The 17419-nt window shown below is 45.2% G+C and overlaps 1 protein-coding gene across 9 annotated transcripts in view; it reads left to right on the top strand.

Annotated features, from left to right (window-relative positions):
* The window catches only part of BICD1 (BICD cargo adaptor 1), a 284378-nt gene that overhangs the window by 260560 nt on the left and 6399 nt on the right, over positions 1-17419 (top strand). For 6 of the 9 annotated variants that reach the window (XM_065566325.1, XM_065566307.1, XM_065566312.1 and 3 more), the window contains one exon: positions 8918-8993. The exons of the other annotated variants lie outside the window; for them this stretch is intronic. In XM_065566325.1, coding sequence (XP_065422397.1) covers positions 8918-8993 — 76 coding nt within the window. The remainder of the gene's footprint in view (positions 1-8917; positions 8994-17419) is intronic. 9 annotated transcript variants of the gene reach the window in all.

Raw genomic sequence — 17419 nt, 5'->3', positions numbered from 1 at the left:
CACATTTCATTTCTGCTCAAAGCAGGAGCACTAAGAACATAAGAACAGCCTTATTGGATCAGACCAAAGGTCCATCTAGCCCAGTATCCTGTCTTCCGACAGTGACCAATGCCAGGTGCTTCAGAGGGAATGAACAGAACAGGTAATCATCAAGTGAAACTAATAGGCAGCAGGTTTAAAACAAGCAAAAGGAAATATTTCTTCACACAACACACAGTCAACCTGTGGAACTCCTTGCCAGAGGATGTTGTGAAGGTCAAGACTATAACAGGGTTCAAAAAAGAACTAGATAAATTCATAGAGGATGGGTCCATCAATGGCTATTAGCCAGGATGGGCAGGGATAGTGTCCCTACCTCTGTTTCCCAGAAGCTGGGAATGGGCAACAGGGGATGGATCATTTGATGATTGCCTCTTCTGTTCATTCCCTCTGGGGCACCTGGCATTGGCCACTATCGGAAGATTTCTTTCTTGAGTGGTAACACCTAATTTAGACCCCATCATTTCATATGTATAGTTGTGATGATGTTTTCCAATGTGAGTTACTTTACATTTATCAACATTTAATTTTATTTGCCTTTTTGTTGGCCAGTCACCCAGTTTTGTGAGATCACTTTGTAACTCTTCACAGTCTGCTTTGCACTTAACTATCTTGAGTAGTTTTGTATCATCTGCAAATTTTGCCCCCTTTTTCCAGATCATTTATGAATATGTTGGACAGTACTGGTCCCAGTACAGACCCCTGGGGGACACCACTATTTACCTCTCTTTATTCTGAAAACTGACCATTTATTCCTGCCCTTTGTTTCCGATCTTTTAACCAGTTACTGATCCATGAGAGGACCTTCCCTCTTATCCCATGACAGCTTACTTTGCTTAAGGGCCTTTGGTGAGGGACCTTGTCAAAGGCTTTCTGAAAATCTAAGTACACTATATCCACTGGATCCCCCTTGTTCATGTGCTTGTTGAACCCCTTAAAGAAGTCTAGTAGATTGGTGAGGTATGATTTCCCTTTACGAAAATCATGTTGACCCTTTCCCCAACAAATTGTATTCATCTATGTATCTGATAATTCTGGTTTTTAGTATAGTTTCAACCAATCTGCCCAGTACTGAAGCTAGGCTTACCAGCCTGTAATTGCCGGGATCGCCTCTGGAGCCTTTTAAAAAAAATGGCGTCACATTAGCTATCCTCCAGTCATCATTAAATGATAGGTTACATACCGCAGTTAGTAGTTCTGCAATTTCACATTTTAGTTCCTTCAGAACTCTTGGGTGAATACCATCTGGTCCTGGTGACTTATTACTGTTTAATTTATCAATTATCACTGTTGCATCTGGATAACGGTTGCTGCTTATAGGATAATGCTTGCTAGCTGGATGGCTGCATCTCCTAACCTATAAACCATGCCACCACTGGAACATGTCTTCTGGTGCTCTTGAGTGGGTTGAAGTATCCTTGCCTGTTTCTTACATAATGGGAGAAAAGAGGAAATGGCCCCACCCCTTGTGCATAAATTCAGCAGAGGTCAGGATTTAGCAAAATCTACATGATTTCCTACAGTTTTCTATGCATTGCAGGACTAAAATACCTGGAATTCTGTTTTTGCTAAAATCTCCATTGCGCTGGGAAATTACCTGGCTAAATGCTAAGAGGAAGAAAAAAACTGTAGTTGTAATGTTGCTTAGATGAAAGAGATCAGTAATAGTGTAGCCAGGGAAGCCTGAGATATTCCAGGAAGCAATTTAAACAAACTGATCCATAAAGCCATATATCTTTATGGCCAAACCAAAGTATAGCACTAAATTATTATTGTTAACAGTGCTTTATCACATTGTTCTGTGGTAGTCAGTAATACAGATGGCATCTTTCTAAATGCTTTTCTTTATCCCAGTAATGACATATTCTAGCCAGTCCAATAAACCAATCACTGGATCTTGCTGATAAGAAGCCTTTAGTTTATCTAATGCTTTCCTTCCATGCTTGTTATGAGACTGCATCTTTTGTACATACTTCAGCAGTAAACACTTATGGAAACGGCCATTGGGGAGTGATGAGATTTACACCTTTGGAAGTTTCCCTGCATTGCTGATCTTAACCCAATCAGTTCTGTGTGTGTTTCTAAACCTTTGCTATAATAGAGAATTAAAAGCATCTGATCAGAGCTGGCCCAGACATGCCCAGGAGCTGTGCAGGGGCATGTGAATACCCATTCAGAGGTCAGTTTTTGAAATCCCTGGGTCAATGTGACCTGGGTGAACTGCAGAAGCAGGATGTTCAGTTATGCAGAATAAGGGAATGCGTCTTGTCACTCCCATATTCCTTTCCACCTGTCCCTAGAATCATTCCTTCTGCTACTATCCCCTGCACTCACTTAGCCCCAGCCTGCACAAGGCCATTCACAAATCCTCACAAATGGAACAATGGGATAGGATGCAATATGTTGGTCCGAAATCTCAGTCATGAGCTAATCCCCCAAAGATGCTTCACCGGGATATTAAGGAGTGAGCAGGTCTACTGGCCAGCTCCCCACCACACACGCACACACACACACACACAACGAACCGTGGATGCAGTCAGCCTAGCCAGCTAGCCAAACAATGGGTGGGTGGGCAAAACAGGCAGATGAGCCTCTTCCCCAAGGAAAACGCAGCACACGGGCGGCACAAAGCTATGTGTGAGGTAGAGGCGTGGGTGGCCTGGGAGTGGAGAGAGGATTAGACTTCCCCAAGCTCCCCTCTGCAAGAAGAAAAATTGGAGGCAGCAGTATGGTGACCACATCCTAATTTTCTAAGCTCTCCCTTCTTCTTTTCCCCTCTTGCTTAGGAGGAAAAAAATAAGTTAAGTTCAGGTTTTAATATGGGTGAACTTTTGGTGGGTGAGGAGCATTTATTTTATCTGATATGGTTAATTTATCTGTACACTGTAATATCATCTTGATTCATTAACTTCTACCTGTGAAGGCATAAAATGCTACCCATACAGAAGGTGCTGCTCCTCCATGTTTTGGGGTGTGTAAAATCTCTGAGCCGGTGGATCTGGGGAGAAGGGAAAGGGCCAAGTACTGAAGAATTTAGGTCACCTTCTGCTTCAGTTTTTCTTTCAGCACATTGTAAATAGAAAGGCTTCTTCTGAGATTTTTTTAAGGTTAGGTACAGTGCTTGTGAAGGCATCAGATTGATATTCCTTGAATCTAGAGTCTGTCCATCCAAAGAACAGGTGCAGTATGCACAACAGTAATGCAAACTTCTGCACACACTGCCCTAGCAACAGGCCTCAACCTTGATCAGGAAGGGGCACCTGTGGGATTGAGAGAGTATATTAATTTCCATGCCTGTTCAGTTTCTTGTCCTCTGGAATGGCCAACAAAGATGGCTGCTGTGAGGTAGATATCCTTCCAGTAGGAATTGGCCTGAGATAATCAACTCTTACACAGACTACAAACAGCCATCAGATGATAGCTACTTTTGGTTACTATTAACCTGCATCAGACTCAGTCCATTAGACCCAAGGTGAAAGGTCCCCTCTCCCATTCTCAATCCCCTGAGCCATCCCATTGACATCTTAGCTCCTCTTAATGCAATGTGCTTATGTCATTATCTGTATGTTTAAATGTGGGAGTTCAGCAGCCTGTTCACATCTATTAACAATTTAATCCCTTCTTCAAATCAGCTTTGGGAAGATAAAAAATAAGCTATGAAATAATAATTCATTTTTTGTTGAAAAACTCCATCATATATAAGGGAACTAGGGGAAAACTAGATCATAGAATCATAGAATATCAGGGTTGGAAGGGACCTAAGGAGGTCATCTAGTCCAACCCCCTGCTCAAAGCAGGACCAATCCCCAACTAAATCATCCCAGCCAGGGCTTTGTCAAGCCAGACCTTAAAAACTTCTAAGGATGGAGATTCCACCACCTCTCTAGGTAACCCATTCCAGTGCTTCACCACCCTTCTAGTGAAAAAGTTTTTCCTAATATCCAACCTAAACCTCCCCCACTGCAACTTCAGACCATTACTCCTTGTTCTGGCATCTGCTACCACTGAGAATAGCCGAGCTCCATACTCTTTGGAACCCCCTTTCAGGTAGTTGAAAACAGCTATCAAATCCCCCCTCATTCTTCTCTTCTGCAGACTAAATAATCCCAGTTCCTTCAGCCTCTCCTCATAAGTCATGTGCTCCAGCCCCCTATCATTTTTGTTGCCCTCCGCTGGACTCTTTCAAATTTTTCCACATACTTCTTGTAGCATGGGGCCCAAAACTGGACACAGTACTCCAGATGAGGCCTCACCAATGCCGAATAGAGGGGAATGATCACGTCCCTTGATCTGCTGGCAATGCTCCTACTTATACAGCCCAAAATGCCGTTAGCCTTCTTTGCAACAAGGGCACACTGTCGACTCATATCCAACTTCTCATCCACTGTAGCCCTTAGGTCCTTTTCTGCAGAACTGCTGCCTAGCCACTTGGTCCCTAGTCTGTAGCAGTGCCTGGGATTCTTCCGTCCTAAGTGTAGGACTCTGCACTTGTCCTTGTTGAACCTCATCAGGTTGTTTTTTGGCCCAGTCCTCTAATTTGTCTAGGTCCCTCTGTATCCTATCCCTACCCTCCAGCGTATCCACCACTCCACCCAGTTTAGTGTCATCAGAAGAAAGGGGGGGTTGTTTTTAAGAAAAGATTTTCTTGCTCACTACTCTTGATTCATTTTGTTAGCCAGGGGTTACATTAAATCAACTTAGTCGTTGTTTTTGAAATCCCAGGAAAGAGAATAATTCATTCTCAGGTAAACAGAGACTGCTCCTGTTTTCAGGTAAACTGACAATAGCACGTCTCAGCAGAACACATTATCAAGTTCTTGCAACATTTATGCAGCAAGTGCAATTGACATTGAGTGGCATGACAGTAGGGGGGTGGGGACTATGAAAATCTGAGCTTAGGAAGTGAGACTTTTTTGCAAGTTCTGCAAAATGAAGGGATCCTTCCGTCTCCAGGGTGAGTTTTACATAAAACACCAAAAAGTCAACTTCACATTTTGCAATAAGAAATTCATTTTCTTCTTTTCAGGGATTGATCCTGCAAATCTTCATTCACACACTTGGCTTTCCTAATGTGAATAGTCCCTTTAAAATATTTTTTATATTTAGTGTTTGGCTCTTCATTTTTACCCGTGAGATTTTATAGAAACATTTCATGAATTTTGAGTTACTATAATCAGAAGACAGCAAAAGGTGTATACAATACACCAGTCACTTATTTGCAGCACCACTCATGCTCTTCTTGATGCTTTTCTTGGTCTTGGATCCCTTGCTATTCTTGTTCCTTGATAATACCAAGTCACTCTTTATATAAACAGCTTGTTTTGTATATCCAGTGACAGAATGTACAAAGGGAGTTCCATTATGCTCATTCTATAGTCGCATGTAAAATTTTCACTGAGGACATTGCTGACAGCAGCAAAAATGCATGCCCATTTCTCAGACATTAAAAACACAGCCACACATGATAATGTTGATTGGATTCACCTAGTTTATAGTCCAAAAGGCTGAACACACCTGTGACACTAGGTGTGGTGCTTAGCCAGGGCTGGGCTCCTATGGGAGGCTTGTTCTTTATTCCTTCAGGACACAGGACTCCCAGTTAGTGTTTTCAGCAACGCCAAGCACTCTTTTCAAAGCAAGATAATCTATTAGTTACCTAGCATTCAGAATGTGAAAGTCCTGAGGTTAGCGTAGAGCAGGGGTTCCCAAACTTGGTTCACGGCTTGTTCAGGATAAGCCCCTGGTGGGCCGCGAGACGCTTTGTTTACCTGAGCATCCGCAGGTCCAGCCGCTCGCAGCTCCCAGTGGCCGCAGTTTGCCGTTCACGGCCAATACGAGCTGCGAGAAGCAGTGGCCCAGCTCGCACCACTTACTGCAGCTCCCATTGGCCGGGAACGGTGAACTGCGGCCACTGGGAGCTGCAGGCGGCCGTACTTGCGGATGCTCAGGTAAACAAAGCATCTCGCAGCCCGCCAGGGGCTTATCCTGAACAAGCTGCTAACCAAGTTTGGGAACCACTGGTGTAGAGAAGCAAAGATTAAGACAGAGTTCAGTCTAGCCAATGTGAGGGCTCTACCCAGCCGAGCTGCTGTAGAATCCACTTTGGCCCTGTCTCAGTCCCTTTGTCTTTGGTTCCGGGGGGCGGGGTGCATGCTGGATGTCTGTGAGCACAGCTTTTATCACAGCCACCTATCAACTTTCTCCTTTGTTCTACTGCTTTTGGCCTTTGGTCAGTAAGTGTGTGGGTCACTGGCCACTGGGGTTTTCACTGTCTCTCTGGATCCTCCATTCACATGTGTAGACTTTTATTCAGTTTGTTAATGACTCTGGTTTCCAACCAGGCTGCTGAGTCATCACCTTATCCCTTCCCTTCACCCTCAGTGCATAGCTATGCAAAGCCCCTGAGGGAAACTGAGGCACACACAGGCATCATAAAAATATTACCAAAATTCCCACATTTTTCACAAAGTTTCTCGGTTCAACAGTATCTATAGAGCCAGTGTCAGTCCTGATGTAAGTGGGTGAAACTTAATTGAATTAACAGAATTTAAAGCTGTTCCACCAGGACTAAATTTGGCCCATAGCTAGCACTGGGCATTAGATTTGAAAGAAGAAACTAGCTCTGGCCAGTCCAACAGTGAAGGAGAGTTGCTAGAATGATGAGAAGCTGAAGGGCTGACGAGGCTGAGTGGTGATGGGAGTTGTGCCCTTAGAGTTTCAAAGAATGCTATTCTGAACCATGCGGAACCTTTTATATATTGCCTATCACTAGTGCGGGCCTTTATACTGATGTCAATGGGAGTACCCCCACTGACTTCAGTATGAGTTGGATTGGGGGATTCTCATGCAAAATAGTCATTCTCTCCCTGTAGTGGTTGAAATCAACACTGCATTTGGCTTTCCTGGCAACAGAGACTTTAGGAATAAACCAGTCTGACTCTTGCAGTAATCAGTTCATTGATCCTGTTTTTAGGAGACTTATCATAAAGTAAAAATCTTTACAGCACCAGCAATAAGCAGTGCCTGCCTTTTATGGCTTAACTAATATTTCATCAGTCCTGGGAGCTAGAGAGACTACACACTGATAGCCATTCAGGCATCACCCAATGTAAAAATGTTTTACACCGGTAGAACAGCCATCTTGCTGCATAAGACACCCCCCTAACCAAGCTGTATGTTGATTTACCAAGAGAAGACAGCTCTGGGTCTAAGACCAGCACTTCAAATAGACTACTCTGCAAACTGCAACAAAAGAGCAGCTCTGTCAGCTTAAGTCATATGACACATTTAGATGTGTTGAATAATAATTCCTTACACTTTTTCCTTCTCTTCCTGCCAAAGGTCAAGCTCAGGGTCCAAAATCTATGATGTTTACTGAGGTGAGAAGATAGGCACCAAATGTGATTTGTCCACACCCACTTAGACCACTAGAGGGCAGCACAGATCATCTTAGGAGACAGATTCCTATATGATGACTGATAAATGGATTTGTATGAGAAGAGGTGACTGTGGTACTAGAATGACCCCCAGTATTTTCAGGCAAGTACCCTGCCCTGTGTGAAAGAAGAACAGTACCAACAGTGTCAGCTACATGTGGGAAGTCTTTGTATATATAGTACCAACAACTTCTTCCAACTGATTGAGACAGCAGAATTGAATTCCAAGGGAACAATCTTCCTCTACACCAGAGCAGAGACTGTTACATTATTTGTACCTCCTTCAAAGGGAGTTTTGTGTTTTGAGTGACAGCCAGTGAAAAAAAGAAGAAAAGATTCATGATTCCTAAAAAAGATTCTGATTGACTAGTCATTTTTGTTTTTAAAATTCACGTTAGAATAACTTCCTGTTTCCTAAACAGTTGCTTTAGAGAAAGAAACTTAGAGAATCAAAAGCTGGGATCTAGAGAATCAAGATGCAATATTCACAGCAGGCAAGAATGCACAGACCCCACTGAAGTCAAAGGCAAAACTCCATTTATTTCAGTGGAGTCAGGATTTAACTCAGATTTTAAGGCCAGAAAAGATCATGACGATCATCAGTCTGACTATGTGTATAACACAGGCCACAGAATGTTTGGACTAGTTCCATTATAAAGAGTCAGACTGTGTTAGTTTCTTATGTTGTTGTGCAGTGGTGGGGTTTGCTCAGACTTGGAAGTTGGTAAGAGGCTAGCAGTTCAGGTTTTGTTTTGTTGTTGTTTTATTTGGTTTTTAAATCAAGAAACCAGAGAACGTCGTTAATGGATTGAAAACCTGTTTCATCATTCCTATAAACACAGTCACAAGAATTACAGTGGCTCTACATTTATTTCACACACACAATCTCACTGCCACTGCTTGCAGGTTGTAATGTCTGATTTAAATCCTTTTGAAAGAACTATGTTTTGATGGCAGCTGGAACTGCCACAGGATTTTTTTACTCTGCAAGTTCACAGGGGATTTTTTATTATAATAGGCATAAGATATCTTGAGAATTTTAAAGTAGCGGTTATTGACATTTTATATTACTAGTAAGCAAACCAGTTGCATTCATACCCTATGATAAAATAATGGTTAATATGGCCTGATTCAGACCCCATTGAAGTCAGTGAAAAGACTACCATCAGGCCCATATTGCAAAAGGTCCATCAGTACGTGCTCATTAAATATGGTTGGTCTAAAACTCCCATCTAATAATATCTTGCCATTGGGGGGAAAAAATAAGCTCAAATGTTTCCATTAGTAGTATTTGTGAAAGAAACTGTTACTTAGCTAACAAGAACTGAACATACATTCCTCACTAAATCTCTCCATCAGCTGCATAGTCTGTTTACTATTGTTACTAACCCCTTGCTTTGTCATCTCTTTGTATATATGTCTAATTTATCAGTTTCTTGTAGATTATCAGCAGCCTGCTGCCTCCATACCACTACGCGGCTCACAACTAGCCAGGGGGCCAGACTGCCAGACTGTCAGGTAACTTTAGTTAACTCTTTTCTCTTTGCATATAGCTGCATGCCATAGCGAGTCTGCATCTACTCTTGCCTTTCCTATATAAATAGCCTTTCCTGTTTATAACATTCCAAACCTCTGTGTGTGTGTGGGGGGGGGGGGGGGGGGAGGGAAGGAATGGGGCAGGCTTGCTTGCTTTTTAAGCAAAGTATTGATTTGAGTTACTCTGATACTTTCTGTAGTTACAGCATAGGAGATTTCCCCTCCTCCCCCGCATGTGTATTAGGGAAGCCGTTACTTGTACATATATCAAAAATAAGGAAAATAATTTAGGGCTCAGTCTTGCACTCCTTAGCCCAGACAATTTCCCAGTGACATCACAATTAATATATTTTGGATGAAATTGTTGAGACTTTTGCCTGAGTAAGGACAGCAGAATTAACAGTGTCAGGTGACTCTACATCAAAAAACAAACTAGTCTTTAATTTTTCTTAGTCAGTGGGAGGCAGTGTTGTCATGTGATTAGAACAGGGACCTGTGAATCAGGAGACCTGGGCTCCAATCTTAGTTCTGCCACTGACTCCGTGTATGACCTTGAGCGAGTCACTTCACCTCTTGGTGAGTCTCAATTTTCCCATCTGTAAAATGGAGATAATGAAACTTAAATACCTTTGAAATGTGTAGGATAAAAAATGCTATATAAGTTCTAAGTATTATTATTTAAAAAACGAATCAAAACATTTGGGTTGAAAGAGGAAACATCTCCACACAAGAGTTTTTAAAGTGCGTAAATCACGTTTCAACTATGTTGTACTGACCTGCCACTGAAAAATGTAACAAAAAGGTCATCTTAAAGCAGTTGGTACTTGAAAAGTTTTTTTGCCATATAAATTGTAATCTACAGAAAATAAATAGGGTACACTTGTTTTAAGGATAGGTGAAGGTTCCAATATATGCTTTGTGCAAGATATTCACCCGTGTTTTAACCTGCTCATTTGGAGAATGCGAAGTTATTTTTCATATCTGCCCCTAACTTATAATCAAACCTCTTATTTATTTATTTATTTACCCACCCTCCAAAGATGAACTTCATTACAGTACATATAGAAGTTCCCTTTAATCAGGTTAGAGAACAGGTGAGATATGACCAATAGACTAGAAGCCAGGGAATTCTAATCCCTGCTATGTCACTGTGACTCCTTCTATGACCTTGGGGAAGTCCCTTAAACTCTTTGTGTCTCTGCTTTCCTGTCTGCACCTCAGAAAACAAAAAACAATTTGCCCCTGCTAATTGAGTGAACAGAACTTTGCAAGGCTCTCCAATTCCTATCAGAGAAATGACATGCTCCAAATGATCTAATATCACTTAGCACAGAACTGCTCATCAGTTCTTCTGCAAGCACGAAGTGCAGCGATGCCAGCTGTGAAATGTATCTGTCATATCGCCAGTGTGTTTATATGCCCGGTGAACAAACAGCAATGCATCTCGTAGAACACGGTCTTCCCAGTTGTGTTTTATATTTAGCCTAAACTAAATTGAATCTAATCTAGTTAGTCAGACCTTGCAGATCTGATTCTGCCAGAACGGAAGAACCACACCACGTTTGCTACTATTGCAAATTCACTTGGGTATATTATCTGTAATGCAAACAAAAGTGTGGAGAGAGGCAAGTCCAATGGAAAGTCCCGGGGTCCTCTGAATTGTCCCATTTTGTTCCTTGCATTTTCCAGTGCAGAGAACAGGGAGTTAGTCCTTTTAAACTATAAATTAGGGTTACCATATTTAAAAAATAAAAAAGAGGACACTCCATGGGCCCTGGCCCTGCCCCTTTCCCACCCCCGGCCCTGCCTCAACTCCGCCCCTTCCCCGCCCCTTCCCCAAAGTCCCCGCCCTAACTCCCCCTCCTCCCTCCCAGCCGCGCGAAAAGGGCTGCCCGAGCACTACTGGCTCCATGGTTTGCCGGGCAGCCTCCAGACCCTGCGCCCCTGGCCGACGCTTCCCCAGTGCAGCTGGAGCCCAGGAGGGGAAGCGCCCAGCCGGGGATGCAGGGTCTGGAGGCTGCCTGGCAAACCATGAAGCCGGTAGCGCTCGGGCTTTGGGCAGCCCACATGCCTCCGGACCCTGCGCCCCCGGCCGGGCACTTCCCCTCCCGGGCTCTGGCTGCTCTGCTCCTCCCCTGACTCTTCGACTCTGTTTAAGAGCCAATCTGCCCGAGCGCTACTGGCTTCGGGCAGCCCCCTTGCCTCCGGACCCTGCGCCGCCGGAGCAGAGCAGCTGGAGCCCGGGAAGGGAAATGCCCGGCCGGCGGCTCGGGGTCCGGAGGCACGGGGGCTGCCCAAAGCCGGTAGCGCTGGCTCGGGCAGCTTGGCTCTTAAACAGAGCCGAAGTCTGAGTCAGGGGAGGAGCAGAGCAGCTGCGGGAGGGGAAGTGCCCGGCCGGTATTTTTCCCGGACATGTTCGGCTTTTTGGCAATTCCCCCCGGATGGGGGGTTGATTGCCAAAAAGCCGGACATGTCCGGGAAAAAACGGACGTATGGTAACCCTAATAAATTATCACAATCTTGAAGAATCCACAGAGAGGCCCAAAGCATCCATGCAGAGCCCATCCTTGATTTCCCTCCTGCCACCTTTCTTCTGCACCCTGTCTCAGGACCTCTGCTCTCATGTAGTTCTCACTGGCTGCCCTGATCTCTTCCTTGAGGGAAGATCAGCTTGCAGAGGAGGGATACTTCATAAGATAGTGACAACAGGGTCAGCATTAATTTACGTGAATAAATTCCTATGAATGTCGAGTGGGTAGATGTCACTTCATGTGGCTGTTTACGTGCCCCTCTTCCTCGTGGTGTGCAAAGCCCCTGTCCTGTGCTATGTCAGTGAAGGGGTTTCCATAGGCTTTGGGGATCCCCTCCACATGTTATGGGAGAGGGGAAAATAAGGACAGTTGTAAAGTGCTGAGGTATCCAGACCATGTAAACATGGATTAGATCTCTCTCCAATTAGAAAGATCAGTCATTTATTTTGTTCATTTGTTTACATATTTGCTTTCCTCTGGATACTTCAGCTAGAACCAGATTTGGAAACTTTGCGTGAGAAGCTTTTCTTGCAGTGTCCACCTAACTCAAAACCAGGATACAGGGGAAATTAGAGTTGTGTAGTTAATAATTTTCAGAAATCCAGACAAGTCATCCCACAAGAAACAAGTAGACCTATATCCAGCCTATCTGTTGGCTTTGAAAAGATTATTAGTTTCATCAGCAGTTTGATGCTCTTCTTGATAAGAATATACATGCGCTGTTGGGTGTAATGCCAATCATAAATATTCATAAATATGTCACGCATGCCTAGGCCACATAGCTGCATATCCTGGACTGTGTCCTGCACAGTGAGAAAACACAGCAACAGCTCCATTATCAGCACAACAGCATGATGGCTTGAATTTTTACTGCTTCGAGTACCATAATTGGGATCTGGAATAAAAACTGAAGGCATTTGAGGGAAGAGCAAATTGCCTATTCAGTTGTAACAGAGAGATGTGTGCATGCTTTTGCAAATCCCTCCTACCATGCCTGCAGGAATGTGACCTCCCTAGGCCTCTAACCTGGAACTACAGAGTGTCTTGTTATGACTGAAATTCACATGAACATTTTCTGCATCCCACGATATGTCAAGTCTAGTCATGTTCAAAATAGTTTACGTTCCTCACCATAACACAAATATGAAGTGTGGCATGAGCTCTTTACTCAAATGGGGCTGCACACGCTCTTTTACTTAAATGGCACCTATGTAGGGTTTTACTTTATCCTGGACATACTCTGAAATTCACACTGTAATTACACATCCCCACAGATGTGTTTTCATTCCAGTGTAATTCTAATTTACAAATAGCTTTTCTAAATAGCTTCTGGTGAACTTCCTATGATAAATTTAAGAGAAGATTCAAACTGAATTGAACCTGAAACTTTAAGGTTTAGAAACAGTTGGTCAGTTTATTTTGTTGTTTCATGTTTACAGTTTTGCTTGCCTCTGCATATTTCAGCTAGAACCTGATTTGGAAACACTATAAGAGATTATTTTCTTGCTGTGTTTCCAACTAAACCAAAGACAGGGTACCTTGGATAGCTTGAAAATTTGCATGACAATCCATCTGAATTTCTAGTCCCCAAAAGGTCTGGATAAGCAGTCATATTTTTAGATGTTTACCAAATTGTTGGTTTTCTTCTTCAAGTGCTGGTCCCTATGTGTAATCCACTGTGGATATGCATGAATTCCGTGCAGTGGTGCCAGAATTGGGGGGAGTGAGAGGGAGCACCAGGGCCATCCCACTTTTTGAAATGCCCTTGCATAAGTCGAGCGAACCTACTCTGTCCATCTCTAAGGATTTAGGATGTACTAAGTCCCAGGGCAGGACTCTAAAGCCCATAAAGCCAGGGCTTCTTTGATACTGGACCTGTTTTGGCAGCACCAATTCCACCAGTACCATCCAAGTCAAAATCTCAGGATCCATCTGTTTAGATGCGATCGGAGATATCTCCACCGGTGGTGATAGCAATACAAAGGCCAGGTCTGCACTCAGAAGTTAAGTTGTACCCACTATGTCATTTAGGGGTGTAAAAACACCACACTCCTGAGTTTCCACAATCAGCAAGAAAATAATCTCTTATAGTGTTTCCAAATCAGGTTCTAGCTGAAATATGCAGAGGCAAGCAAAACTGTAAACATAAAACAACAAAATAAATTGACCAAATGTTTCTAAACATAGTTAAGCAGACAGCACTAGGTCAAGAGAGGAATTCTTCTGTCAACCTCGCTATCGCCTCTTGGAGAGGTGGATTACCTACGTTGATGGGAGAATCCCTCCCATCACTGTAGTGAGTGTCTACACGTCAGTGCTGCAGCTGTACCACTGTAGTGTTTCAAGTGTAGACAAGCCCAAAGTCTGCCTCTTCTGACCCCTTTGGTATGAGTGCATCAGACCCCTTGCAGTCCAAGAAGGTCAGAGACCTATATCACACTGGAGAATATCTTTGCTCTTCCCCCATCATCAGGACTTTCCCTAATGAGGAAGATTGTGACTCCAACAGGGGATGTTACCTTGGACAGAAGTTTATCCCCTCTTCCAGCTATGCTTTTTCTCTACCAGAACCATCAGTGGATATGGATTCTTTCTTCATAGAATCGTAGAATATCAGGGTTGGAAGGGACCTCAGGAGGTCAGCTAGTCCAACCCCCTGCTCAAAGCATGACCAGTCCCCAACTAAATCATCCCAGCCACGGCTTTGTCAAGCCTGACCTTGAAAACCTCTAAGGAAGGAGATTCCACCATCTCCCTAGGTAACCCATTCCAGTGCTTCACCACCCTCCTAGTGAAAAAGTTTTTCCTAATATCCAACCTAAACCTCCCCCACCGCAACTTGAGACCATTACTCCTTGTTCTGTCATCTGGTACCACTGAGAACAGTCTAGATCCATCCTCTTTGGAACCCCCTTTCAGGTAGTTGAAAGCAGCTATCAAATCCCTCCTCATTCTTCTCTTCTGCAGACTAAACAATCCCAGTTCCCTCAGCCTCTCCTCATAAGTCATGTGTCCAGCCCCCTAATCATTTTTGTTGCCCTCCACTGGACTCTTTCCAATTTTTCCACATCCTTCTTGTAGTGTGGGGCCCAAAACTGGACACAGTACTCCAGATAAGGCCTCACCAATGTCGAGTAGAGGGGAATGATCACGTACCTCAATCTGCTGGCAATGCCCCTACTTCTACAGCCCAAAATGCCATTAGCCTTCTTGGCAACAAGGGCACACTGTTGATTCATATCCAGCTTCTCGTCCACTGTAACCCCTAGGTCCTATTCTGCAGAACTGCTGCCTAGCCACTCGGTCCCTAGTCTGCAACAGTGCCTGGGATTCTTCCGTCCTAAGTGCAGGACTCTGCACTTGTCCTTGTTGAACCTCATCAGATTTCTTTTGGCTCAATCCTCTAATTTGTCTAGGTTCCTCTGTATCCTATCCCTACCCTCCAGCGTATCTACCACTCCTCCCAGTTTAGTGTCCTCTGCAAACTTGCTGAGGGTGCAGTCCACGCCATCCTCCAGATCATTAATGAAGATATTGAACAAAACCAGCCCTAGGACCGACCATTGGGGCACTCCGCTTGATACCGGCTGCCAACTAGACATGGAGCCATTGATCACTACCCATTGAGCCCGACGATCTAGCCAGCTTTCTATCCACCTTATATAGGGTTACCATACGTCCTCTTTTTCCCGGACATGTCCGGCTTTTCGGCACTCAAACCCCCGTCCGGGGGGAATTGCCAAAAAGCCGAACATGTCCGGGAAAATGGCGGCTCTGCTCCTCCCCTGACTCTTCGGCTCTGTTTAAGAGCCGAGCTGCCCGAGCGCTATGGGCTTCAGGCAGCCCCCTTGCCTCCGGACCCCAGCCGCTGGCCGGGCACTTCCCCTCCTGGGCTCCTGCGGCGCAGGGTCCGGAGGCAAGCGGGCTGCCCGAAGCCGGTAGCGCTGGGGCAGCTCGGCTCTTAAACAGAGCCGAAGAGTCAGGGAAGGAGCAGAGCCTCCAGCCGTGGCGGCTCTGCTCCTCCTCTGACTCTTCGGCTCTGTTTAAGAGCTGGGCATGGGGGCTGCCCGAAGCCGGTAGCGCTTGGGCAGCCCGGCTCTTAAACAGAGCTGAAGAGTCAGTGGAGGAGCAGAGCCTCCGCGGCTCTGCTCCTCCCCTGACTCTTCGACTCTGTTTAAGAGCCGGGCATGGGGGCTGCCCGAAGCCGGTAGCGCTCGGGCAGCCCGGCTCTTAAACAGAGCCGGGCTGCCCGAGCGCTACCAGAGCCGGGCTGCCCGAGCGCTACCAGCTTCGAGCAGCCCCCATGCCTCCGGACCCTGCGCCGCCGGAGCCCGGGAGGGGAAGTGCCCGGCTGGGGGCGCAGGGTCCGGAGGCAAGGGGGCTGCCCGAAGCCCAAGCGCTACCGGCTTCATGGTTTGCCGGGCAGCCTCCAGACCCTGCGCCCCCGGCTGGGCGCTTCCCCTCCCGGGCTCCAGCTGCGCTGGGCAAGCGCCGGCCGGGGGCGCAGGGTCTGGGGGCTGCCCGGCAAACCGTGAAGCCGGTAGCGCTCGGGCAGCCCTTTCCCCGTGGCTGGGAGTGGGAGGGAGCGGAGGTAGGGTGGGGAAGGGGCGGAGTTGGGGCGGGGCTGGGGGAGGGGAAATAAGCGGGGCCAGGGCCTGTGGAGGGTCCTCTTTTTTTATTTAATAGATATGGTAACCCTACCTTATAGTCCATTCATCCAGCCCATACTTCTTTAACTTGCTGGCAAGAATACTGTGGGAGACCGTTTGCATGAGTCTTTCTGTTCCACTACCATTATCAACCAATCACAGGAATCCTAGAAAAAATGGGACCTTTCTAGGATTATGGGGCCACCTCATAGTAAATCCTTATCACCTGCTACTTTAAGGGTGAATTTCACTGCTTCACTGAGGGGGAAAACAAGATCTGTGCCTGAGTTAAGTCCCACTTAAGCCCTATTTTGAAGACTTAAGAGGTTCAGAGGTTTTGTGCTGCTCTCAGTAAATGGATGAATTTCATCCTAAATGTCACCCTTTTCTGTGTCTCCCCCCCCCCACACACACACACTCCCTTTATTGGGGATGACCAGAATAGACAAAGAGCTAATTCAAACCCCTCCCCTAATGCCAGCTCTGTATTTACATGTTGTTGCATCACACTCACCACAATACAAAGGAAAGTAGCATCATAGTAAGTTACATTGAATTTTTTCAATGTAAAACAAATCCAACTAGGAAAATATTTGAGCCAAAATATACAAGCCAAGGTTCCTAGAGTTAAGTTTTGAACTCCATATGTTAGGAGGCTCAATCTTACAAGGTCCTGAGCATTCTGGCACTGACCCAGCTAGTGGGTCTACTCATGTGCTTAAGTGTTTGGCTGGATCAGTGCTCGGCCCATTGCAGGATAGAGCCCCCAAAGAGAAGTGGATTGATTTCAAAAGTGCTGAACCCTCCTTCCCCTCGTGAGTCCCTCCTAGAGAACCTCATTCTTCGAGGTGATGGACACCCTCAACGGTGACTGAAGCCTGTGGGGGTTGAAGGTACCCAGCACCTTGCAGGTTTCATTCCATAATTAGGCGTCTTCTGTTTAAAGGCCTAAACGTGGAATTAAGAGCCTAACTTTAGGCATGCTAGATAAGGATTTTCAGAGAAGTCTAAAGGGGAGTTAGGTGCCCAATTGAATTCCAATGGGAGGTAGGCACCAAACTCTCTTAGGCTTCCCAAATTTGAAAACTCTGGCCTGCCATAATAAAATCACAGTGGTGATGACGTACCACATTCTTTTTTGCCTTTGAACAAATGGAACTACCAGTACTTCTTTTTTTGTTGTTTTTGTTTCCCTAATTAAATCCTTTATGTGCATATTTACGCCTTT

The sequence above is a fragment of the Chrysemys picta genome, chromosome 1 (assembly GCF_011386835.1).
Source record: "Chrysemys picta bellii isolate R12L10 chromosome 1, ASM1138683v2, whole genome shotgun sequence".
Classification (NCBI taxonomy): Eukaryota; Metazoa; Chordata; order Testudines; family Emydidae; genus Chrysemys; species Chrysemys picta.
This window is presented reverse-complemented; position numbering and strand designations above follow the sequence as displayed.